At 38.2% G+C, this 26,332-nt stretch overlaps 1 protein-coding gene across 1 annotated transcript in view; it reads left to right on the forward strand.

Moving 5' to 3' along the window:
* Positions 1 to 26,332, forward strand: part of PLCB1 (phospholipase C beta 1) — an 854,775-nt gene that overhangs the window by 621,810 nt on the left and 206,633 nt on the right. The window contains exon 10 of the mRNA XM_068987480.1: positions 14,498 to 14,644. Coding sequence (XP_068843581.1) covers positions 14,498 to 14,644 — 147 coding nt within the window. The remainder of the gene's footprint in view (positions 1 to 14,497; positions 14,645 to 26,332) is intronic.

The following is a 26,332-nucleotide window of genomic DNA, read 5'->3' on the forward strand; positions in this document are numbered from 1 at the left end:
CTTTTTCATTGGCTTTTCTTGATTTCAACATATCCCTGTCTAATTATTTGACACATTAAAAGTCTTGCATATTTGCTCCCTTAGTTAGCAAGACAAAGCGTTGGGGTTGAAAAGTTACTCCCAGGTGTCTGCCTACTTGCAGTCTGCAATCATATTCTGAACTGTCCTCCAAACTAACATGTCCTTATTCAATGAAGGCAAATTCCTTCACTGAGGCTGTTGCTGCTGCTGCTAAGTCGCTTCAGTCGTGTCCGACTCTGTGCGACCTCATTGACGGCAGCCCACCAGGCTTCCCCATCCCTGGAATTCTCCAGGCAAGAACACTGGAGTGGGTTGCCATTTCCTTCACCGATGCATGAAAGTGAAAGTGAAGTCACTCAGTCATGTCCAACTCTTAGCGACCCCATGGACTGCAGCCTACCAGGCTCCTCTGTCCATGGGATTTTCCAGGCAAGAGTACTGGAGTGGGGTGCCATTGCCTTCTCCGAATTCCTTCACTGGGGATTTTTAAATTATTTGATATAATTAATTGTAAATAATCCTTACAAACACTGACTCACTTAACTCTGTTTTTTACTGATGTCAGTCTATACTAAGAATTATGTTAAAATCTTCGATTTCCAGGAAACAATAAAGGTAGAGTAGATAACACAAAGGATTCATTTAATTAACCTGTAGAACTTTAACCAAGTTTATATTAAATTTAGCAATATTTTTATGTTTGTTTTTGCTGTTGTTTGTTTGTTTGAGGTGGGTGCTGCCATACATATATGTATGTGTCAATATTTCATAGCCTCTTTTGAAATGGATTAATCATGTTTCTGATTTCCTCATTAATGAACTAAATAAAATTTTCACACGTGTTCTTTGGCATGTTTCAGAGCACAAATTGACCATAATTTTAATATACTCACTTGGGCATAACTTTTCTATCCTGTACCCATTACTGTCATAAAAATTAATCACAAGCATGGTTCATAATCTTTCTCAACATAAGGTACTAGAGGCAATACATAGAAACTGAGGCTAAAAATTTAAAATTAACTTATTACCCATACCATATTGGCATACAGTTTGTTTTAATTCCTTTTACAAGTTGCTGATCAGATCAAAGAATGTTTATTCTCAAGATATCAGACACAAACACAGCCTCAGGGTCCACTGCAGCACCATAAAAAGTGATATTTCTGGCCACACCATATTTGCATGCCTTTAGAAGAAGTGTACACTTGTGAATTTTCCTTGGGGCACACTTTATTCCAGGAGTCATATTACTTTCCTTCATTGGCCCCAAAGACACCTGCACTTACTGTGTGATTTGAGGAATAGCAGTAGAGATTGAGTTGTATGAAACTGTCATTTACGTAGGTTAAAAATGCCAGATTTTAACAATTTTGTATGATTCGACCTAAGCAGATAGAAGAATCAAAATTATGCCATCCTTGGTGATCTTCCAGATTCAAAACCATTTCTCTTCTATTTTGAATCACTAATTATCAAAGTAAGTCCTGACTTTGTACCAACTGTGCACAGAGAATCATGGTAGTTCCCAAGGATGACAAAGAGACATGCATGTCCTACTCTGGAGTAGTGTATGCCTGCTGTTCAAGGGGTGAATGGTCTTATTTTCTGTTACATTATGATCTACTTGAAAGCAGAGGCTTTGCTGTGCTTTAAATTTCTCTGTATTCGTTACATTGCAGAGATTCAATAAATGTTAAGTGAGTCGAAGGTAAGCAGACAGAGGAGAAGGAAGAGATGAGGGAGAGAGGAATGGAAACTCATTTGAGAAGAAGCTGGCAAAATGGCATTAATCAGAGTAAAATGATTATTGTACACAATGCAGATGAAGGATGACCCCAAAGTTCAAATGACAAACTGAAAATCACTTTACAAAAAAATAAGTAAAAATAACACCCATTTTTTTCTATTTTAAAAAGTCCTAGTGAGGCAGAGCATGGAAAGACCCAGGACCTGGCGCCCCAGTTTTCCTGATCCTAGCAAGGCTATTTAACCCTGGCTTCTAAAGCTTAATTTAAGCATCCCAGATCTTTATCTTTTGTACTCCTGCTATATGACCTTTATTCCTACTAATAAAAGGGATGAAGTAGAAAACTAGGAAGAAATCCAATTTTTTAAATAAATGTTTTATCTCTACATGTTTTAAGTTTCAAAATATTGTTGGAAACTACCTACTGAAATAACTATGGCCCTAAGTGGCATTGACTTTGGTTTGCTTACAAAAATTGAAACCAGTCTGAAAAAATATAGGCATTCCACTGTAAATGAATTTCAAAGGAAGGCTTCAAAGGTAGTAACTGAAGAGTACTCATCAATCAGCATGATTGAAATGATCACCCTGGTAGGTGACGGTTATTTGAAGATACAAACTATTGCCTCTATTAGGAATTGGTCACACAAATATACCAGTGTGAGGAATGTTGTGTCACATTTCTCATTTCTAATGCAAGAGAAATTATCTTAGCACTTTTTCCTTTTGTAATTATGGATATTAATCAAGGTGCATGTTAGAGTAGATTTTTATGCAGTTTGTAGTGCAGATAATTGTTCCTATTTAAGATTTCCATTTAAATAGCTCCACTCATTCAAAGCCAATAACCAGATTTCTTCTTTTCATTTATTTATTAATTCCTGGAAAATATAAAAGACTATTTAACTATAATGTTTCCAGAATTAGGGAATGTACTAATCAGTTATTTTGAGAAATTTATTGGATGTAAAAAGATTTACACTGTGAGTAAACAGTTTTTCCATTTACAGGTGATGTATCTCTTATCATTCAAGGATAGTTCAGTTCAGTTCAGTTCAGTCGCTCAATCATGTCCAACTATTTGCAACCCCATGAATCACAGCACTCCAGGCCTCCCTATCCATCACCAACTCCTGGAGTTTACTCAAACTCATGTCCATCAAGTCGGTGATGCCATCCAGCCATCTCATCCTCTGTCATCCCCTTCTCCTCCTGCCCCCAACCCCTCCCAGCATCAGAGTCTTTTCTAGTGAGTCAATTCTTTGCATGAGGTGGCCAAAGTATTGGAGTTTCAGCTTTAGCATCACTCCTTCCAATGAACACCCAGGACTGATCTCCTTTAGAATGAACTGGTTGGATCTCCTTGCAGTCTAAGGGACTCTCAAGAGTCTTCCCCAACACCACAGTTCAAAAGCATCAATTCTTCGGCACTCAGCCTTCTTCACAGTCCAACTCTCACATCCATACATGACCACTAGAAAAACCATAGCCTTGACTAGATGGACCTTTGTTGGCAAAGTAATGTCTCTGCTTTTGAATATGCTTTCTAAGTTGGTCATAACTTTTCTTCCAAGGAGTAAGCGTCTTTTAATTTCATGACTGCAATCACCATCTGCAGTGATTTTGGAGCCCCAAAAAATAAAGTCTGACACTGTTTCCACTGTTTCCCCATCTATTTGCCATGAAGTGATGGGACCAGATACCATGATCTTAGTTTTCTGAATGTTGAGCTTTAAGCCAACTTTTTCACTTTCCTCTTTCACTTTCATCAAGAGGCTTTTTAGTTCCTCTTCACTTTCTGCCGTAAGGGTGATAATGCTCAAATCAATAAAAATGAGAATTATTTGCTATGTTTTTTTTTTTCCAAAAGAAAAAAATTTATTGAGTGGCGTTTGTTTATAATTTTGTTAGTCTTTTTAATTTGTAATATTTTATAATCTGGATTCTCACCTCTGCTTATTTCCTCTTCTTGTTTATTTTAATTAATTTATTTATTTCAGTTGAAGGCTAATTACTTTACAATATTGTAGAGGTTTTTGCCATACACTGACATGAATCAGCCATGGGTGTACATGTGTCCCCCATCCTGAACCCCCCTCCCACCTCCCTCCCCATCCCATCCCTCAGGGTCATCTCAGGCCACCAGCCCTGAGTGCACTTTCATGCATCAAACCTGGACTGGCAATCTATTTCACATATGGTAATAAACATGTTTAAATGCTATTCTCTCAAATCACCCCACCCTCCCCTTCTCCCACAGAGTCCAAAAGTCTGTTCTTTACATCTGTGTCTCTTTACTGTCTCACATATAGGGTAATTGTTACCATCTTTTTAAATTCAATATATATGCATTAATATACTGTATTGGTGTTTTTCTTTCTGACTTACTTCACTCTGTAAAATAAGCTCCAGAACTGGAGCCTCATTAGAACTGATTCAAGTGCATTCCTTTTAATAGCTGAGTAATAGTCCATTGTGTATACATACCACAGCTTTCTTATCCATTTGTCTGCTGGTGGACATCTAGGTTGCTTCCATGTCCTAGCTATTGTGAACAATGCTGCGATGAACGTTGGGGTTCACATGTCTCTTTCAATTCTGGCTTCCTTGGTGTGTATGCCCAGCAGTGGGATTGCTGGGTCATATGGCAGTTTTATTTCCAGTTTTTTGAGGAATCTCCACACTGTTCTCCATAGTGGCTGTACTACTTTGCATTCCTGCCAACAGTGTAAGAGGGTTCCCTTTTCTCTGCACCCTTTCAGCATGTATTGTTTGTAGACTTTTGGATCGCAGCCATTCTGACTGGTGCGAAATGGTACCTCATTGTGGTTTTGATTTGCATTTCTCTGATAATGAGTGATGTTGAGCATCTTTTCATGTGTTTGTTAGCCATCTGTATGTCTTCTTTGGAGAAATGTCTATTTAGTTCTTTGGCCCATTTTTTGACTGGCTTGGTTATTTTTCTGCTGTTGAGCTACATGAGCTGCTTGTATATTTTTGAGGTTAACTCTTTGTCAGTTGCTTCATTTGCTATTATTTTCTCCCATTCTGAAGTCTGCCTTTTCAACTTGCTTATAGTTCCCTTTGTTGTGCAAGAGCTTTTAAGTTTAATTAGGTCTCATTGGTTAATTTTTGCTTTTTTTCCCATTACTCTGGGAGGTGTGACATAGAGGATCCTGCTGTTATTTATATCAGAGAGTGTTTTGCCTATGTTTTCCTCTAGGAGTTTTATAGTTTCTGGTCTTATACTTAGATCTTTAATCCATTTTGAGTTGATTTTTGTGTATATTGTTAAAAGTGTTATAGTTTCATTCTTTTATAAGTGGTTGACCAGTTTTCCCAGCACCACTTGTTAAAGAGATTGTCTTTTCTCCATTGTATATTCTTACTCTTTTGTCAAAGATAAGGTGTCTATAGGTGCATGGATTTGTCTCTGGGCTTTCTATTTTGTTCCATTCATCTATATTTCTGTCTTTATTCCAGTACCATACTGTCTTAATGACTGTAGGTTTGTAGTATAGTCTGAAGTCAGGAAGGTTGATTCCTCCAGTTCCATTCTTTTTTCTCAAGATTGCTTTTGCTATTTGAGGTTTTTTATATTTCCATGAAAATTGTGAAATTATTTGTTCTAGTTCTCTGAAAAATACCGTTGGTAGCTTCATAGGGATTGCATTGATTCTATAAATTGCTTTGGGTAATATACTCATTTTCACTATATTGATTCTTCTAATCCATGAACATGGTATATTTCTCCATCTATTTGTGTCATCTTTGATTTCTTTCATCAGTGTTTCATAGTTTTCTATATATAGGTCTTTTGTTTCCTTAGATAGATTTATTCCTAAGTATTTTATTCTTTTTGTTGCAATGGTGAATGGAATTGTTTCCTTAATTTCTCTTTCTGTTTTCTCATTGTTAGTGCATAGGAATGCAAGGGATTTCTGTGTGTTAATTTTGTATCCCGAAACTTTACTATATTCATTGATTAGCTCTAGTAATTTTCTGGTGGAGTCTTTAGGATTTTCTATGTAGAGGATCCTGCATCTGCAAACAGTGAGAGTTTTAGTTCTTCTTTTCCAATCTGGATTCCTTTTATTTCTTTTTCTGCTCTGATACCTGTGGCTTAAACTTCCAAAACTATGTTGAATAGTAGTGGTGAGAGTGGGCACCCTTGTCTTGTTCCTGACTTTAGGGGAAATGCTTTCAATTTTTCACCATTGAGGATAATGTTTGCTGTGGGTTTATCATATATGGCTTTTATTATGTTGTGGTATGTTCCACTATTCTCATTTTCTGGAGGGCTTTTATCATAAATGGATGTTGAATTTTGTCAAAGGCTTTCTCTGCATATATTGAGATAGCCATATGGTTTTTAATCTTTCAACTTGTTGATGTGATGTATCACATTGATTGATTTACAAATATTGAAGAATCCTTACATCTTTGGGATGAAGCCCACTTGGTCATGATGTACAATCTGTTGTTGGATTCTTTTTCCTAGAATTTTTTTAAGGAATTTTGTATCTATGTCCATCAGTGATATTGGCTTGTAGTTTTCTTTTTTTGTGGCATCTTTATCTGGTTTTGGTATTAGGGTGATGGTGGCCTCATAGAATGAGTTTGGCAGTTTACCTTCCTCTGCAATTTTCTGGAAGAGTTTGAATAAGATGGGTGTTAGCTTTTCTCTAAATTTTTGGTAGAATTTACCTGTGAAGCCATCAGGTCCTGGGCTTTTGTTCGTTGTAAGATTTTTGATTATAGTTTCAAATTCCATGCTTGTGATGGGTCTGTTAAGATTTTCTATTTCTTCCTGGTTCAGTTTTATAAGGTTTTACTTTTCTAAGAATTTGTCCATTACTTCCAAGTTGTCCATTTTACTGGCATATAGTTGCTGAATGTAGTCTCTTATGATCCTTTGTATTTCTGTGTTGTCTGTTGTGATTTCTCCATTTTCATTTCTAATTTTGTTGATTTGATTCTTCTCCCTTTTTTTCTTGATGAGTCTGGCTAATGATTTCTCTGTTTTGTTTATCTTCTCAAAGAATCAGCTTTCAGTTTTGTTGATTTTTGTTATCATCTCCTTTGTTTCTTTTTCAATTATTTATTCCCTAATTTTTATGATTTATTTCCTTCTACTAACCCTGGGTCTCTTCATTTCTTCTTTTTCTACTTGCTTTAGGTGTAAAGTTAGGTTGTTTCTTTGATTTTTCTCTTGTTTCTTGAGGTAAGCTTGTATTGTTATGAACCTTCTCCTTAACTGCTTTTACTGAATCTCATAGGTTTTGGATTGTTATGTTTTCATTTTCATTCATTTCTATGCATAGTTTGATTTCTTTTTTTATTACTTCTGTAATTTGTTGGTTATTCAGAAGTGTGTTGTTTAGCCTCCACATGTTTGTATTTTTAATAGATATTTTTCCTGTAGTTGACATCTAATTTTGCTGCATTGTGATCAGAAAAGATGCTTGAAATGATTTCAATATTTTTGAACTTACCAAGGCTAGATTTATGGCCCAGGATGTGATTTATCCTGGAGAAGTTTCCATGTGCACTTGAGAAAAAGGTGAAATTCATTGTTTTGGGGTGAAATGTCCTATAGATATCAATTAGGTCTAACTGGTCCATTGCATCATTTAAAGTTTGTTTCCTAGTTGATCTATCCATAATTGTTAAAGTGAAAGTGAAGTCGCTCAGTCATGTCCAACTCTTTGTGACCCCATGGACTGTGGCCTACCAGGCTCCTCTATCCATGGGATTTTCTAGGCAAGGGTACTGGAGTGGGTTGCCATTTCCTTCTCCAGGGGATCTTCATGACCCAGGGATTGAACCCAGGTCTCCTACATTGCAGGCAGACGCTTCACCATCTGAGCCACCAGGGAAGCTGGTTTATCCGTAGGTGTGAGTGGGGTATTAAAATCTCCCACTATTATTGTGTTACTGTGAATTTCCCCTTTCATACTTCTTAGCATTTACCTTACATATTTGCAGTGTGTTCCTATGTTGGGTGCATATATATTTGTAATGGTTATATCTTCTTCTTGGATTGATCCTTTGATCATTATGTAGTGTCCTTCTTTGTCTCTTTTCACGCCCTTTATTTCAAAGTCTATATTATCTGATTTGAGTATTGCCACTCCTGCTTTCTTTTGATCTCCATTTGTGTGAAATATTTTTTTCCAGTCCTTCACTTTCAGTCTGTGTGTGTCCCTTGTTTTGAGGTGGGTCTCTTGTAGACAGCATACATAGGGGTCTTGTTTTTGTATCCATTCAGCCAGTCTTTGTCTTTTGGTTGGGGCATTCAACCCATTTACATTTAAGGTAATTATTGATAAGTGTGATCCCGTTGCCATTTACTTTGTTGTTTTTGGCTCGAGTTTATAAACCTTTTTCTGTGTTTCCTATCTAGAGAAGATCCTTTGGCATTTGTTGAACAGCTGATTTTTCCTGACCAGGTTCTGAATTCTCTCAGCTTTTGCTTGTCTGTAAAGCTTTTGATTTCTCCTTCATATTTGAATGAAGGGGTTGTAAGTTTTTCTCTTTCATCATTTTAAGTATGTCCTGCCATTCCCTCCTGGCCTGAAGAGTTTCTATTGAAAGATCAGCTGTTATCCTTATGGAGATCCCCATTGTGTTATTTGTTGCTTTTCCCTTGCTGCTTTTAATATTTGCTGTTTGTGTTTGATCTTCATTAATTTTATTAATATATGTCTTGGGGTGTTTTGCCTTGGGTTTATCCTGTTTGGGACTCTCTGGGTTTCTTGAATTTGGGTGGCTATTTCCTTCCCCATTTTAGGGAAGTTTTCACTATTATCTCCTCGAGTATTTTCTCATGGCCTTTCATTTTGTCTTCTTCTTTTGGGACTCCTATGATTCAAATGTTGGGGCATTTAACATTATCCCAGAGGTCTCTGAGGTTGTCCTCATTTCTTTTAATCCTTTTTATTTATTTTTTTATTCTCTGCTTCATTTATTTCCACCATTCTATCTTCTACCTCACTTATCCTATCTTCTGCCTCAGTTATTCTACTGTTGGTTCCCTCCAGAGTGATTTTGGTCTCAGTTATTGCATTATTCATTATTGATTAATACTTTTTTAATTTCTTCTAAGTCCTTGCTAAACAGTTTTTGCATCTTCTCAATCCTTGTCTCTAGTCTATTTATCTGTAATTCCATTTTGTTTTCAAGATTTTGAATCATCTTTACTATCATTATTCTGAATTCTTTTTCAGGTAGACTCCCTATCTCCTCCTCTTTTGTTTGGTTTGATGGGCATTTATCATGTTTCTTTACCTGCTGAATATTTCTCTGCCTTTTCATTTTGTCTAGGTTGCTTCTATATGGGGTGATGTTTCTGTATGCTGTAAGTTTGTGGTTCCTCTTTATTGTGGAGTTTTATTGTGTACTAGTGGCTTGTCAAGGTTTCCTGCTTAGGGAAGCCTGCATCAGTGTTCTCGTGGGTGGTGCTAGATCTCTTCTCTCTGGAGTGTAATGAAGTGTCCAGTAGTGAGTTCTGAATTGTCTATGGGTTTGGTGTGACTTTGGACAGCCTGTATTTTAATGCTCAGGGCTATGTTCCTGCTGGAGAATTGGTGTGGTATGTCTTGCTCTGGAACTTGTTGGCTCTTGGGTGTAGCTTGGTTTCAGTGTAGGTATGGAAGCTTTTGGATGAGCTCTTGTTGATTAATGCTCCCTGGAATCAGGAGTTTTCTGGTGTTCTCAAGTTTGGGATTTAAGCCTACTGCCTCTGGTTCTCAGTCTTATTCTTACAGTAGCCTCGAGACTTCTCCATCCATACATCACACATGTTACAATATTTAGGTTAATGGAGAAAAGATTCTCCACAGTGAGGGACACCCAGAGATGTTCACAGAGTTACATGGAGAAGAGGAGTGGGAGGAGGGAGATAGAGGTGGCCAAGAGGAGAAGAGGGTAAATCAAAAGGGGAGAGAGCAATCTAGCCAGTAATCAAGTCCCTATTTGCTCTCCACAGTCTGGAACACTCAGAGAGGTTCATGGAGTTACATAGAGAAGAGAAGAGGGAGGAAGGAGATAGAGGTGACCAGGAGGAGAGGAGGGGGAGTCAAAAGGAGAGAGACAGATCTAGCCAGTAATAAATTCCCTAAGTGTTCTACATAGACTGGAACACCCAGAGAGATTCACAGAGTTAAGTAGAGAAGAGAAGGGGGAGGGAGGAGATATAGGTGACCTGGGGAGAAAAGGGAGAGACAAAAGGGGAGAGAGCAATCAAGCCAGTAATCATACCCCTAAGTAAAAATGGATACTGAAGATTAGATTCTTAAAGGTACAAAATTGATAACAAATGCCAAAAAGCAAAGATCAAAAATGTAGAGTAGAGGTTAGACTCTCAAAAATACAATAATAAAAAACAAAAGAAAATTGCAAAAATTATAAAAATATATATATATGAATTTGCTTTAAAAATGGGGTCTTTTTTTAAACAAGGTAATAGTAGGTTATAAAAATGAAAATTAAAGGAGTAATAAAGAACTTAAAAATTAAAAAATGATATTAAAAATGTATCTAGGAATGTCTCTGGATCTATTGAGGGCAGTGTGGGTTCAGTTCAGTTTCAGATAGTTCCTTGTTCCAGCTTATACTTCTCAAGGTCTATAGGCCCCTTCCAATGTAGTCAATGCTAACTACAGGGTTTTAATCTGTTACACTTGTCACTTCCAGAGTGGTTCCCTCTCCTTTATTTATTTTGGCTTCCTCTGTTTGCAAGTCTCTTCAGTGTCTAATTTCCACCCTGACACAAGGGGCAAAGGTGGTCACTTATTTAGGCTCACTTGTTCAGTTGTGCTGTGGGGAAGAAGGAGCACTGCAAACAAATATACTGGCGTGTGTGGGGAGTGCTCACAGTGCCTGGGCCACACTGGGTTTCCCCTGGTCATGGCATATGTGTTTTCCCAGTCTACACTGCTCAGGCTCCAGGTTGCTCTGCAGGGAACTGTCTAAAGTGGGCCCTAGGTTGTGTGCACTTCCAGGTCTAAGCTGCTCAGGTTCAGATTTTTGGGTACTCCACAAAGGCACAGATTCGGTTGGGCCTGCAATTTGTCCCCTTCCCAGGTCCTAGCAGCTCAGGCGACCAGGTGCTTGGTGAGCACAGTCTTCCCAGCTGGGTGGGGCATTTTAATACCTCCCCTGTTCCAGCCTCTTGGTTTCCTGGGTGCACCGTGAGAGTGCCGTCTTAGGTGTGCCATGTGTCTCCTCTGGGAAGCTGATCTCTGCAACCCTCCTGGTGGATGTCAACCATCCAAAATCCCAGGAAGATGTGGTTAGCAACTGGGAGCCTGCTCGCAGTTTGGTGGAGGATGCCATCTCTGAGGCCAAGATTGCCCCTTGCCTTCTGCCTCTGGCTGTTGCCCACCTGCCTGTCTGCCTCTGGCATGGGGTGGGCCAGTCTGTAGTTGGCTGGCTCTCCTCTAGTGATCACTCAGTTCTTTGTTCTATGAGCGGGCCAGGCTGTGCCTTAGATTTGAGATTTTCACAGGAAAATTCTCTCCCTCTCTCTCTCTCTTTTTTTCTCTCTCTGGCTATCCCACAGTTTGGGTTGCTATCTCACATTAGTTCCCTCAGGTTGTCCTCTCTCCCTCTCTCTTTCTTTTTTTCTCTCTCTGGCTATCCCACAGTTTGGGTTGCTATCTCACATTAGTTCCCTCAGGTTGTCCTCTCTCCCTCTCTCTTTCTTTTTTTCTCTCTCTGGCTATCCCACAGTTTGGGTTGCTATCTCACATTAGTTCCCTGAGGTTGTCCTCAGGGCATTCATGCCTAGTCCTTACCCTAAGCATGCAGACTGTGCCTCCCTGTTCATCCCTTGCTTACTGGTGATGAACGCGAGTGCCTGGGCTACTTCTCTGCTGGGAGTTGTGGTCAGGCCCGAAGTCTAGGTTTGTTTGTTTGTTTTCTTCCCCATCCCAGTTATGATGCCCTCTGAGATTCCAAAACTCCCCACAGACCTGCCAGTGGGAGGGTTTCCTGATGTTTGGAAACTTCTCCTTCAGGTTTCCCTCTCCAGGACAGGTCTCCATCGCTAACTCTTTTGTCTCTCTTTTTATCTTTTGTATTTTGTCCTACCTCCTTTCAAAGAGAATGAGCTGCCTTTCTGCATGCCTGGTGTCCTCCGCCAGCATTCAGAAGTTGTTTTGTGGAAGTTTCTCAGCATTCAAATGATCTTTTGATAAACTTCTGGGGGAGAAAGTGGTCTCCCCGTCCTACTCCTCTGCCATCTTAGGACCGCCGCCCTGCTATCATGTTTTTACCTCTGAGTTTGACATCTGGATGAAGAGAAGACAAACCATTGGTAAAAGAGTAAATTGCTAGAACTTTTAACAGAAAGCAAATTGATTATGTATATTAAAAGTCTGAAAAATATGCAGTCTTTGAACCAGCAATTCTATTGCAGAGGACTCATTCTGAGGAAAAAGTTTATACAAAGATTCAGCTACCAGAGTATTCAATACAATATTATTTATACTAGTGAAAAATGAGAACTCAAAAGATAATGGAATATTAGTTAGTCATGTTATAGCTCTATATAGTTTATAATACAGAGATTTAAGCCTCTGCCTACAATGTGGGAGACCCAGGTTCGATCCTTGGGTCAGGAAGATCCCCTGGAGAAGGAAATGGCAACCCACTCCAGTATTCTTGCCTGGAAAATCCCATGGATGGAGGATCCTGGTGGCCTACAGTCCACAGGGTCGCAAAGAGTTGGACATGACTAAGCAACTTCATTTTAAAAATATTAATATTATATGATGATGTTCATAATATATTTTTCAGTGTATATATATATATATATATATATGATTGCATCTTGATAAAAGAACTATACATACACATGCATACACACATTTCTTCCTCTGGAAGTGTATATACTAAGATTTTAATAGTAATTCTCTCTGAATGAAGAGTTAGGCATGTTCAGAAAAGTTTGTTTTCTTCCCTCTCTGCTCATCTCATTTCCTAATTTTTCTTCCATAAACATATACTACTTTTATATTAATACAAAACTTTTTCAACAAGGAAAAAGAAATACTATCCTCAGATATGCAGATGACACCACCCTTATGGCAGAAAGTGAAGAAGAAGTAAAAAGCCTCTTGATGAAAGTGAAAGAGGAGAGTGAAAAAGTTGGCTTAAAGCTCAATATTCAGAAAATGAATATCATGGCATCTGGTCCCATCACTTCATGGGAAATAGATGGGAAAACAGTGGAAACAGTGTCAGACTTTATTTTTCTGGTCTCCAAAATCACTGCAGATGGTGACTGCAGCCATGAAATTAAAAGACGCTTACTCCTTGGAAGAAAAGTTATGACCAACCTAGATAGTATATTCAAAAGCAGAGACATTACTTTGCCGACTAAGGTCCGTCTAGTCAAGGCTATGGTTTTTCCAGTGGTCATGCGTGGATGTGAGAGTTGGACTGTGAAGAAAGCTGAGAGCTGAAGAATTGATACTTTTGAACTGTGGTGTTGGAGAAGACTCTTTGAGAGTCCCTTGGACTGCAAGGAGATTCAACCAGTCCATTCTGAAGGAGATCAGCCCTGGGATTTCTTTGGAAGGAATGATATTAAAGCTGAAACTCCAGTACTTTGGCCACCTCATGCAAAGAGTTGACTCATTGGAAAAGACTCTGATGCTGGGAGGGATTGGGGGCAGGAGGAGAAGGGGATGACAGAGGATGAGATGTCTGGATGGCATCACCAACTCGATGGACGTGAGTCTGAGTGAACTCCAGGAGTTGGTGATGGACAGGGAGGCCTGGCTTGCTGCAATTCATGGGGTCACAAAGAGTCAGACACGACTGAGCGACTGAACTGAACTAAACTGAACATTTACCAGAAAGATCTTCTCTATTCACAAATGCACTGGTGGTTGTGTTTGTTTTGTTTCTTTGGTTGATTGGTTGGGTTTTGAGGCTTTGATTGTTAATGAAGAAACAAGCTATGATGATGAACCAAAATCAGGAAGATGGCTCTCTCCATGTATTATATAAAAACTACTTTCGTAACAATAAAGAATTGTCTCAATATTCTGTGTTAGTCACCTCAGAAATATTACAACAAAAGAAAAATTCTAAATAGAATCTGAGTAAACTAAAGTGTGAGTCATATTTCTTTCATTTGAAGTAAAGTCATTCTAAATAAGAAATGTTAAGGACCTTCATTTTTATGAACATTCAGATTTTTATTCCTTAGTTATGGTCATATTTATTTTCCTTTTCAGAGGAAAAAGATTATTATTTGAAAACATTTTCACTTTATTTTAAATAATAAAACCATGTGTGAATAAGTCTTTTGATCATAAAAGTAACATGTTTTTATGAGAGAACATTGGGAAATGTACCCTTAACTTTACTACCCAGAGATAAGCACTAAAAACAGTTCGGTGTCCATGCATAGGATTTTAACCATTCTATATTTTAAAAACAGTTGATCCATGTTTAGGTATTTAAATTCTCTCAAAGTCTGTGAGACTCATGTAATTACATTTTTCTCTATTATTTCTGGCATTTGGGGATAAATATAGTAAAGCAGCATGACCCTAGACTACTGTTTATCCATATCAAATTGCAATTGTGGCTAATGTTTTCCATCTTGGATGCTACCAGAGTTTTCTGCAAACTAATAATAATAATATGATATCAGAAACCCATAAAAATAATACATTCACATTCTTCTTAACTCTTCATTTCCTCTAGGACAGATATCAGTGGATGGATTTATGCGCTATCTGAGTGGAGAAGAAAATGGAGTCGTTTCACCTGAGAAACTGGATTTGAATGAAGATATGTCTCAGCCCCTTTCTCACTATTTCATTAATTCCTCACACAACACCTACCTCACAGGTATGAGTTATAGTTCTTTGACAATTATTGTAGCCAGTCTCACTGAATGTCACCAACCTCTGCTTTCTGTTGTTCAGAAGTACAGGTGGATTTCCTTTCACTTCCTGTGAGACCTGGGGGCTCCATGACTAGAGGCTCTTCCCAAAAGTAACAATATCATTTATTCACATGTCCTTCTTGCCTGGAGATCACCATGGACAGAGGAGCCTGGCAGGCTACAGTCCATGGGGTCACAAAGTTAGACACGACTGAGCAACTAATACTGTAACACTTCCTATGTTTTCAACTCATCTGAAATGTATCCATGTCTGATATCTTCAGACCAATGGAATTTTTATGTAACTGAATTCATCTTCAATGGACTTCAATCCACTTATTATCCTGTCTAGTTCTCTGGACTGTTTTCATCTACAGAAAATTTCCAAAACCCTAAGTAACTTCAGCTTTAAGGTAAATTAATAATTTTGCTCGAAGTGGACAGGGCTTTATTATTGCTGTTGTTTAGCTGCTAAGTTGTGTCTGACTTTTGTAACCCCATAGACTGTATCACAACAGGCCCTTCTGTCCACAGAATTTCTCAGGCAGGAATACTGGAGTGGGTTAATGGGTTATCATTTCCTTCTCCAGGGGATCTTCCCGACCTAGGATCAAACCTGCATCTTCTATTTGGTTGGCAGATTCTTTACCACTGAGCCACCAGGGAAGGTACAGAGTTTTAGACATAAACAAATTTCTTGTGAGCAACAACTTATACTTTGTTGTAAATATTATAATAAAGGAGAAAAAAAGCAACACTCTGTGTCTTAACTTGGCCCTAAATTGAGGATTGTCAATTGAGTAGACTGACAATCTAGTTTTTAGTAGATTGTTAAATAGAAAAAATATTAAAACGTATCTATATATTACCTCTACATAGTTTAGAATTAAAAGTTAATAAATACCAATTTCTATAAGCTAAAAATGTTTTTAAAATCAAAATATATTTCTTGCAGAATACTCTCTGATTACTAGCTTTGGAAAAACTTTAAAAAAAGACCTACTAGTTAAAAAAAAAAAAAGACTTTTAAAAACCTTACATGCTCTTGCTTCACACAATCCATTATCCAAATGAATATAAGATAGACAGACCTTAAGACCCATAATGCAAACAAAGTAAAGTTTGGGGTCTCATTTGGTATCTGTACGTAGTAGCTGCTTGCCATGCCTTAGGGGTGGTTCTGGTGCATTTATGGCTTACTGTCTGGGGGCATGTGGTTTGTGTAACAAGACAGACCGGCAATGCCATGCACATAATGGCAGTGAGATCCAGACACTAGATATGTGTGGGGTTTTCACAGGGTTCAGGCATCTGACAAATAAGCAGTTCTTTCTTCTAAATTCCTTAAAGGAATTCATTCCTCTAGACACAAATGTATGTTGTGCTGGAATCAAATCCAGCGTTGGCCTGGTAGCCCATACTTGGTGAAAATAGCTTAGAGTAGAAATGCCTCTTAGACAGATATGTGGCCGCTGGGAGGCTGGAATGGGCACTCTCAGGATGGTTCCATATGATCCTAGACCATTTGTTGGAATCATACACTGAGTTCTGCCATCAACTGAACTGCAATGGCATGATTTTCTTGAAAATTGGATGGCTCTCAGACTATTTGTGTGGCCTGTTTTGTTTCAACCACATTGCCTACTAAGAGAGATTCATGGTATAAAACTAATTAGATTCATGTTTGGCTCATCATAAACCCATTATGGTCATCCCTTCTTGTATAACAAATCACGTAAAAACTCATGGGCATAAAAGAGCCACCATTTAATTTTGGTCCATATTCTATAGGTCAAGAACTCAGACAAGGCCCAGAGCAGGTGGTTTGTTTCTGTTCTCTGTCATCTTGGGCTCCAGCTGAGAAGCCAATGCCTGGGGTGATGCAAACACCTTGGTTGTGAGAATCATCTGGAAGCTTCTCCACAAGCATGTCTGGCACCTGGGCTAGAGATACAATAGCTGGGCTCAGTTAGGACTGCTGACCTAATCGCCTGTAAGGCCTCCCTGTGTGGCTTGGACTTCCTCAGGTTAGGTGGGCATCTTACATGGCAGCTTATAGCTGCCAAAGCAAGTGTCCCAAAGAACACGGAGGAAACTTAATTGTCTTTGTGCCCTTAGCCTCTGAAGTTCCATACTGTCACTGCCTTATTTGTCAAAAGAGTCATAACCCTACCCAGTTTCAAGGTAGGGGACGTAGACCACAGCCCTCAATGGGAGGAATGTTAGAATATTTTTAGTCTTCTTTTAAAATTACTACAGGTTTCATAGCTTAAAGAAGAGTCTCCACTTAGCCCACTTTCTTGGATTCAGTTTCCTAGGCTTATTACAAAAGTTTTGCAGCTCCCACTCAAATTGTTAACACAAGGTTTTTTTTTTCCCTCTGAGATCCTTAATCTTATTTGGTGTCACTGATGTATATGGCACTCTGGTGAAGCCTATGAATCCTTCTAAGGATGTTAAATGCTTAAAATAATGTACATAAAATTAAAGAGGAAATAAATTCCATTGAAATATTTTTATCAAATATTAAAAAGCAAATTTGTGATACAGTTGTGTACATTTTATTAACACAATTTAAATCACATGTATTTTATTAACATAATTTTTAAGAATCATATATAATGCATGTGATATTTGTAACAGTTGAAATATGATATGAAAATGTCTGTGATTTCTAGTAGTTACAAAGTCACAGTACCACTAATACTACAGTGATTTGTCACCTACATTCATAACTGAAGAGAATGTTAAACTATGCATAGTGGTTTGCATTGAAGATGTAATCATTTTTCTCATCTAAGTTTGAAGAGGTCTATAGAAGCTCAAGAATCGGCCTGCAACGCAGGAGACCCCGGTTTAATTCCTGGGCTGGGAAGATCCACTGAAGAAGGCATAGGCTACCCACTTCAGTATTCTTGGGCTTCCTTGGTAGCTCAGATGGTAAAGAATCTGCCTGCAATGTGGGAGACCTGGGTTCAATCCCTGGGTTGGGAAGATCCCCTGGAGAAGGGAAAGGATCTACCCACTCCAGTATTCTGGCCTAGAGAATTCCATGGACTCTATAGTCCATGGGGTCACAAAGAATTGGACAGGACTGACCAACTTTCACTTTCACTTTCATGGAAGCTCAAGTTAAGAGTCTAGATCTTTGACTTAACAGGATACTAACAAATGTAACTGTGAAGACTTTGACACATGATTGAATCTTGCATTCATCATGTGCTTAGGGCCACAAAACTCAGAAAAATGTATGTTCAGGTGAATTCTAGACATTGTTTCATCTAGAAGTCACAATATGCAGTAATTTTACAAATAGCCCCTTTTAAGTCCAAAACTGAATATATTTATGTCCATTAGTATCTATTTTATTTGCCATATAATAAGAGAGGCAATGGTACCGAAACAATTTGAGTTGCAATATTGACTGGTGGTGTGTGTGTGTGTGTGTGTGTGTGTGTGTGTGTGTGTGTGTGTATCATTATGGACTTAAAGTTTTCAGAGTTTATGTAGATTCACTCAACCATAGCCTCTATTCTCCTTTTGATGTCAGATTGTCTCAGCTGTGGTCAGTGGGAACATTTTTTAGGTTGGCTGCTCTCTCTTCTCAACATGACCCATTGATCTTTGAAGATGTCCTTGTTTCCTGGCACATAGAGGTCTTGCAGACTCACCTTGTTCCTTCCTGCACCATGCATGGAATCAGACTTTTCCCTCAATAAGCCCTTGTTGCTTTTAGTGTGAAAAATATGTGTATGGGTAATGGCTCCCCACTCCAGTACTCTTGCCTGGAAAATCCCATGGATGGAAGAGCCTGGTGGGCTACAGTCCATGAGGTCGCTAAGAGTCAGACACGACTGAGTGACTTCACTTTTACTTTTCACTTTCACACATTGGAGAAGGAAATGGCAACCCACTCCAGTGTTCTTGCCTGGGGAATCCCAGGGACAGGGGAGCCTGGTAGGCTGCCGTCTATGGGGACGCATAGACTCGGACACGACTGAAGCAACTTAGCAGCAGCAGTGGCGGCAACAGCAATTTGAACGCTGTGCTATGGCATGTTGTTTCTGGACCATTTCAGTGAACAAAGCAAGAAAAGATACTTTTTGTTTTCTTGTGAAGGCACAAGAGTTCACTTAACCATTTCTATTCCTCCCAATTTAAATTCTTGATTCTATAGCTGTGCTTCCTTTATCAGTCTTGATTCCTTGCAAATTATGCATAATCACTCATTTGCCTTACTGGTAACACAATAATAACTGTAAGAAAATTGTTCGATATCAATGCAAACAATAAAACTACAAAATATGGTTAACTTTTTCTCAGTAGCCCTGTTTTTTTAACTGCTTTTTACTAAGTATTTTTAATCCTATTAATTTCTTCATTTGCCCTCCCTCTGATTAACTTGTTTAAGCCATATAAGGTAAAGAACTTGGCTTCTTTGTTTCAGTTGGGTTTGGGATGTTAGCATATTAATGGCCAATAGTTTTGAGAAAGTGGGTCTTTCAGCTACTAAAAAAGTGAAGGGTCCACTCTATTTTTCATTGAAGAAAGAACTCCAATAGCGATCTCCAAATTTCTGAACAATGATTTCATATCACCACCATCTGATATACATGATTTCTGACCAAGTATACCAACTCTCCCCAATTTTTAAATTTCTAGTAGTATTAGAATTCACATATTTTTAAATATTCAATTTTTAAAACTGTTACCTATATTAGATTGTGTTCTGATCTTTAAGGTTGTTTTTAAACTTCTTCACTTTTCAGAGCCATATATTGTCAAACTAGAGTTTACATTATGTAAATTTCCATGCTTAAAACATTATTTTGTCCCACTACCAGTCAAAATTTCTTATTTTCCTTCTGCAGAATTAAGGAGAATTCCATATTATTAATTTTAAAAACAACATATAAATTCTAATATAGGATCTTGAGATTTTGACTGAAATCCTCTTTTGAGGTAAAATTTGGTTTCGCTTTGTATGATATTCACATATTATTAGTGTCCTTGTTCTAAATATAGATAAACCTCATGTAGAACTCACCTTTCAGAGATCTTTGGTTAATATGAACATCTGTAATATAGAAATTCAAACTTCCAAAAGCCAATCATGAATATTATAAAATTTTAATAACATCATAGAATCCAGCTAAATGTTAAAATCAGTATCTAGAAAATGAGTTAGATTTTATACCTTACAAGCAGTTCCAGAACAAGTAGAAATATTTTCTATAGAAACATTATTTCATACAAGGTGTATTTGGTGGGAAAAGAAAAGTTTTTCTATTCATATGAGCCTTTAAAATGCTAGGCACAAAGAAAGGTTGGCACCTACTGCAGTATGTTTCAAATATAGGAAAAAAGACTTACAGGGACACTCTCACTAAGGTTAAGATCAATCCTCCCCACCCCAGTCATGACCACACTACTTATTTCCTTGGAACATTTTAAGAACTTATCTCCTTGGAGTATTTCCTGAGAAATGCCAGTCTAAATTCAAAGGAGAATTTCAATATTTCAAATATTTTCTTTTGAGCATTCAAAGGAAGTGTAAAAATTAAATATACAGTATAAAAACCAATCTATTTAGCAGTGCATTATTAATTATTGTGTCTATTTCCCTGCTCATTATTGCCCCTTTGTTGACTATCAAGACACTCAGAAGGAAAAATAAAATTGGATCACTGAGAGAAATACACACACAAAATAAGTAGATTTTTAATTACAATGGTCATTTTCTATGGTTTTGGATAGACTTGGCAGTACATCAAGTAGTGACTATGGTTTAAATTATTATTTTTCCTTGAGGAATCTACCCTTATGACTCAAAACAAGATTGTTTCAGGACTGAACTGGAGAAGGCAATGGCAACCCACTCCAGTACTCTAGCCTGGAAAATCCCATGGACAGAAGAGCCTGGTAGGCTGCAGTCCATGGGGTCACTAAGAGATGGACACAGAGTGACTTCACTTTCACTTTTAACTTTCATGCACTGGAGAAGGAAATGGCAACCCACTTCACTGTTCTTGCCTGGAGAATCCCAGGGACAGGGGAGCCTGGTGGGCTGTCATCTATTGGGTTGCGCAGAGTCAGACACGACTGAATCAACTGAGCAGCAGCAGCAGCAGGACTGAACAGTGTCCATTCATTTCAATCTAAAATTTTTCAGCTTTAAGTAAATCTTTCCATACTCCAAACAGTTTGGGAGATGTTGTTGTTCAGTTGTTAAGTAATATCTGACTTTTTGAGATCCCATGGGCTGCAGCACCCGAGACTTCCTTGTCCTTCACTATCACCCTGAGTTTGCTCAAACTCATCTCCATTGAATCGCTGATGCCATCCAACCACCTCATCCTGTCACCCCCCTTCTCCTCCTGCTCTCAATCTTTCCCAGCATCAGAGTCCTTTTCAGTGAGTCAACTCTTTGCTCAGTTGTCCAAAGTACTGGAGCTTCAGCTTCAGCATTAGTACTTTCAATTAATATTCAGGGTTTATTTCCTTTAGGATTGACTGGTTGGATCTCCTTGCTGTCCAAGGGACCCTTGAGTCTTCACCAGCCCCACAATTCAATAGCATCAATTTTTTGTGCTCAACTTTCTTTATGGTCCAGCTCTCACATCCATACAGGACTACTGGAAGAACCATAGCTTTGACTATATGGACCTTTGTCGGCAACATGATGTCTCTGCTTTTTAATACACTGTCTATATTTATCATAATTTTACTTCCAAGGAGCAAACATCTTTTCATTTCATGGCTACAGTCACTGTCCACAGTGATTTTGAAACCCAAGAAAATAAAATCTGTCACTGTTTCCACTTTACCCCCATCTATTTGCCATAAAGTGATGGGGCCAGATGCCATGATCTTAATTTTTGGAATGTTGAATTTCAAGCCAGCTTTTTCACTGTCCTCTTTCACCCTCATCAAGAGGTTCTTTAGTTCCTCTTCACTTTCTACCATTAGAGTGGTATCCTCTGCATATCTGAGGTTATTGATATTTCTCCCAGTAATCTTGATTCCACCTTGTGGGAGAAAATGACTCCATATACTCAGGAAAAGCAAAGTGATATCTGAATAATTAGCATTTTTTTATTCCACTTAGGAAATAAAGCATTACATTGGAGGTTTTAGCTATCAGTCTAATTATTCAACTCTTGAGATGTATGTTCTTGACTGCAGAAAAGCTCTAAAAATATACCTATACCCTTTAAAGTAGTTTCAGTCTTGTCAGAATCAGTCATTCCAACCTCAGTTGGTTGTCAGTCACTACCAAACCTGGCTTACTGTCACTCTCTCTCTTCATCTCTTCTACTCATTTAGTCCTTGGATATGCAAACTTTCATAATTTATTTTTTCTTTAAAGAGCACATATGTCAATTGAAAAAATGCACAAGATGGAAGTTGTGAATTAAGTTTTATTGGGGGCAAAATCAGGACAATAGCCTGGGAAACAACATTTCAGATAGCTCTGAGAAATTGCTCCAAAGAGAGAGGGAAGATAGTATTATTTATGACTTTATTGAAGATGTATGTGTGGTCAGAGGCTTATGGAGGCTTTGACAGAGGCTTGCTGCTAGTCACAAGGAGCGCATGTCACTGTTAGACATTTTAATGGTTTTCTAGGGATGAGAAGATGCAACAGTTGGGCTCGTAAGATCTTCTCCTGAAGATATTAACTATCTGAAGACCAGTTCTACCAGTTTTTCCCCAGAGCATAGAGTCGTCTCCACCCTGAACTCCTTTCAGTGTGTATTGAAGGTCTACAGTGACTAGTGACCTAATTCTTAATAGAGGCAGGTGGCAAGTGCCAATTTTTAGTTAGAACACAGACCAATGAAAGTTGGATGATAGAATGTAAAGAGTTGAGCTTAGCAAATAAACAGACCAAGTTTAATTTTGTGTTTAAGTAAATGAACTGTTCTAAACTTTAACCTCTTCATTTAGAAAATGAAAGGAATTTGAAACAGCCATTATGTTTTGGGCGATAAGTGTGTACATGTGTGCCAAGTCGCTTCAGTCACATCTGACTCTTCATGACCTGATGGACCAAGGCTCACCTGTCCATCCCATGGGATTCTCCAACCAACATTACTGGAGTGGGTTGCCATGCCCTCCTCCAGGGGATCCTCCTAATCCAGGGATGGAACCCATGCTTCTTATGTCTCCTACACTGGTGGGTGGGTTCTTTACCACTGGTGCCACCTGATTACGTAAAAGGAAACTATTACTCAGTGGTTTAAACATTAAGGAATTTATTACCTCATACAACAAGAAATCCAGAAGCAGAGTGATTGAAGGTTGATTAAATCAGGAATTGTTGGTGTTGTAAGAGACCCAGATGCTTTCCATCTTTTCGTTCCTCTTACAGTTTCAAAATGGCTGTGCACCCGGGGCATTGCCTCCTAAGAAATAAGCTCCATGTGTGGCCCAGGGACATCTCTGTCTTGTGGCCTTTTGTGTGAGTGAGGTTCCCCACACCCCACCCAGTAGCCTTTACTTTATTCCCTGCTGGATGTAGAGCAGAGTTACACCATATAGCAATGACATACAAATAGCATTAGCAGGGGCCACAGAACTGCTATGATAGGCTGAGAAGAATTAAGATTTACCCCAGACCTGGGAAGGAGACCCTAAATCTTATCAGAACCTAAAAAGATTATTCTGATGCCAAGGAAAGAGAGAAAGAAATGGCAACCAGAAGTGTGATAGTGGGGTGAGAGTTTAAATTCTCTGACACATAAGAATGTTCTCCTTTCGTTATACAATACTTACTTCCCTTACTTACCTACCCTTACCTAAATGGTAATGGTAAGGAATATGTCCTGTGTCATTTTTGTATCCTAAGCCACCAGAATTTGCCTCCCATGGAGAATGTTTGAGAATATGCATAGACCCTAGTGGTGAGGCTCCTATAATCAATAAGGAATATGCTTAAAGTTGTTTTCCCACTTGCCTAGGCCATCCCATGGCAATTGGATCTATTTCAAAAGAGCTTCATGGTGATAAACCATAATGGAAAAGAATGTAATAAAGTATATACATACACATTGTGTGTGTGTGTGTGTGTGTGTGTGTGTGTATAACTGAATCACTTTGCTGTACCATTAACATGACATGATAAATCAACTATACTTCAATTTAAGTATAAGTTGGCAGATAGATAATATGGAAGAGAGAGATCACATCAAACCAATAGTCCTAGAGATGGTCAGGATATGAACAACACTTCCTCTGTATTTTGAATATTTTCCTCAAGTGTAGCTGTTGGTTTCACAGAATTTAAAGCAAGGAGAAATGGTCCCATCTCCATTTTTTGAAGGAGACAGTGTTTACTGAAGAAAGACACTGAATTAACAAATGCATCACATTCTATAACCTTCTTTCCCTGAGGCTGAAGAGAAGACAATAAATAATAGTAAATATAAATATAAGCAATCAATCATCAAAGTCCACAAGATGAGAAATTTCTCAGAAGACTGTGTTAATGGAGGAATTGTTATTTTCAATTTTTGGTCTCTTCCATCTATGGATGCCTTGGATAATCTGAGAGAAAGCTCGAGTGAATGGAACCAGCTGCCCAAAATTAATGCAGTCAAGTGAGAAGTTGCAGAGCTATGTCTCCGGGTGGTATTATGAATTAATCTGAGATAGAGTTTCAGCTCCAAAGTTCAATCATGGGCTTGGAATGTACTCCAAAATATGTTCACAGCCAGGCAGAGATGATGTCAGATACTAGTTTCAGAAACAACAAAGGTTGAGTGACTCATGACATATCATTAATCCTAACCCACAGCAATCCCCTGGCCCCAGAAGGTCAATTTATTGGATTTAATCAAATGAAAATATAATGAGTGGATGTAATATAATAATGAGGAGTTACAAACTTTAGAGAAGAACAATAAACCAGCTTTGAGGCTTTAAGCAGAAATGGAGTAGGGGAGAATATCAGTAATGATTCATACATTTGGAAAAAAGCTCCATAAATGAAGGAAAACATGGAGAACCAAATATGCATTCCAAGTAATAAGACAACTATGGATAAATGTATGGTTCTTAATGCTTCCTTTGAGAGGTTTCCATTACAAATACAAATTGTTCATTTTGAGAATGAACCAAATTACCTTAGAGAAATTTTGGGAGTCTTAGATATTGAACAGTAAACACCACACAGACACACAGACTCACACACAAACAAACACATATACATTCTCCCCCTTCCCTTTCTTTGTTTTGATTTGTTTTACTTTTCAGAATCTTGCTGTCTCACAAACTCAACTCCATGCCTTACCATGTCTTTCAAAATATTAACTGATCAATATTCAAAAAGTATATCAAATCCCTTATATTTGAATGATAAAAAAATATATAGGACATTTCACCCCAAAACAATGAATTTCACCTTTTTCTCAAGCGCACACGGAACCTTCTCCAGGATAGATCACATCCTGGTCCATAAATCTAGCCTTGGTAAATTCAAAAAAATTGAAATCATTCCAAGCATCTTTTCTGACCATAATGCAGTAAGAGTAGATCTCAATTACAGGAGAAAAACTACTAAAAATTCCAACATATGGAGGCTGAACAACACGCTGCTGAACAACAAACAAATCACAGAATAAATCAAAAAAGAAATCAAAATATGCATAGAAATGAGTGAAAATGAAAACACAACAACCTAAAACCTGTGGGACACTGTAAAAGCAGTGCTAAGGGAAAAGTTCATAGCAATGCAGGCATACCTCAAGAAACAAGCAAAAAGTCAAATAAATAACCTAACTCTACACCTAAAGTAACTAGAAAAGGAAGAAATGAAGAACCCCAGGGTTAGCAGAAGGAAAGAAATCTTAAAAAATAGGGCAGAAATAAATGCAAAAGAAACAAAAGAGACCATAGCAAAAATCAACAAAGCCAAAAGCTGGTTCTTTGAAAGGATAAATAAAATTGACAAACCACTAGCCAGACTCATCAAGAAACAAAGGGAGAAAAATCAAATCAATAAATTAGAAATGAAAATGGAGAGATCACAACAGACAACACAGAAATACAAAGGATCATAAGAGACTACTATCAGCAATTATATGCCAATAAAATAGACAACGTGGAAGAAATGGACAAATTCTTAGAAAAGTACACCTTTCCAAAATGGAATCGGGTAAATAGAAAATCTTAACAGACCCATCACAAACACGGAAATTGAAACTGTAATCAAAAATCTTCCAGCAAACAAAAGCCTAGGTCCAGACAGCTTCACAGCTGAAGTCTACCAAAAATTTAGAGAAGAGCTAACAGCTATCCTACTCAAACTCTTCCAGAAAATCGAAGAGGAAGGTAAACTTCCAAACTCATTCTATGAGGCCACCATCACCCTAATACCAAAAGATGCCATACACACACACAAAAAAATCTACAGACCAATATCACTGATGAACATAGATGCAAAAATCCTTAACAAAATTCTAACAATCAGTGAAGTCGCTCAGTCACGTCCGACTCTTTGTGACACATGGATGGTAGCCCACCAAGGTCCTCCGTCCATGGAATTCTCCAGGCAAGAATACTGGAGTGGGTTGCCATTTCCCTCTCCAATCAGAATCAAACAACACATTGAAAAGATCATACACCGTGACCAAGTGGGCTTTATCCCA

The sequence above is a fragment of the Capricornis sumatraensis genome, chromosome 15 (assembly GCF_032405125.1).
Source record: "Capricornis sumatraensis isolate serow.1 chromosome 15, serow.2, whole genome shotgun sequence".
In the NCBI taxonomy this organism is placed as follows: Eukaryota; Metazoa; Chordata; class Mammalia; order Artiodactyla; family Bovidae; genus Capricornis; species Capricornis sumatraensis.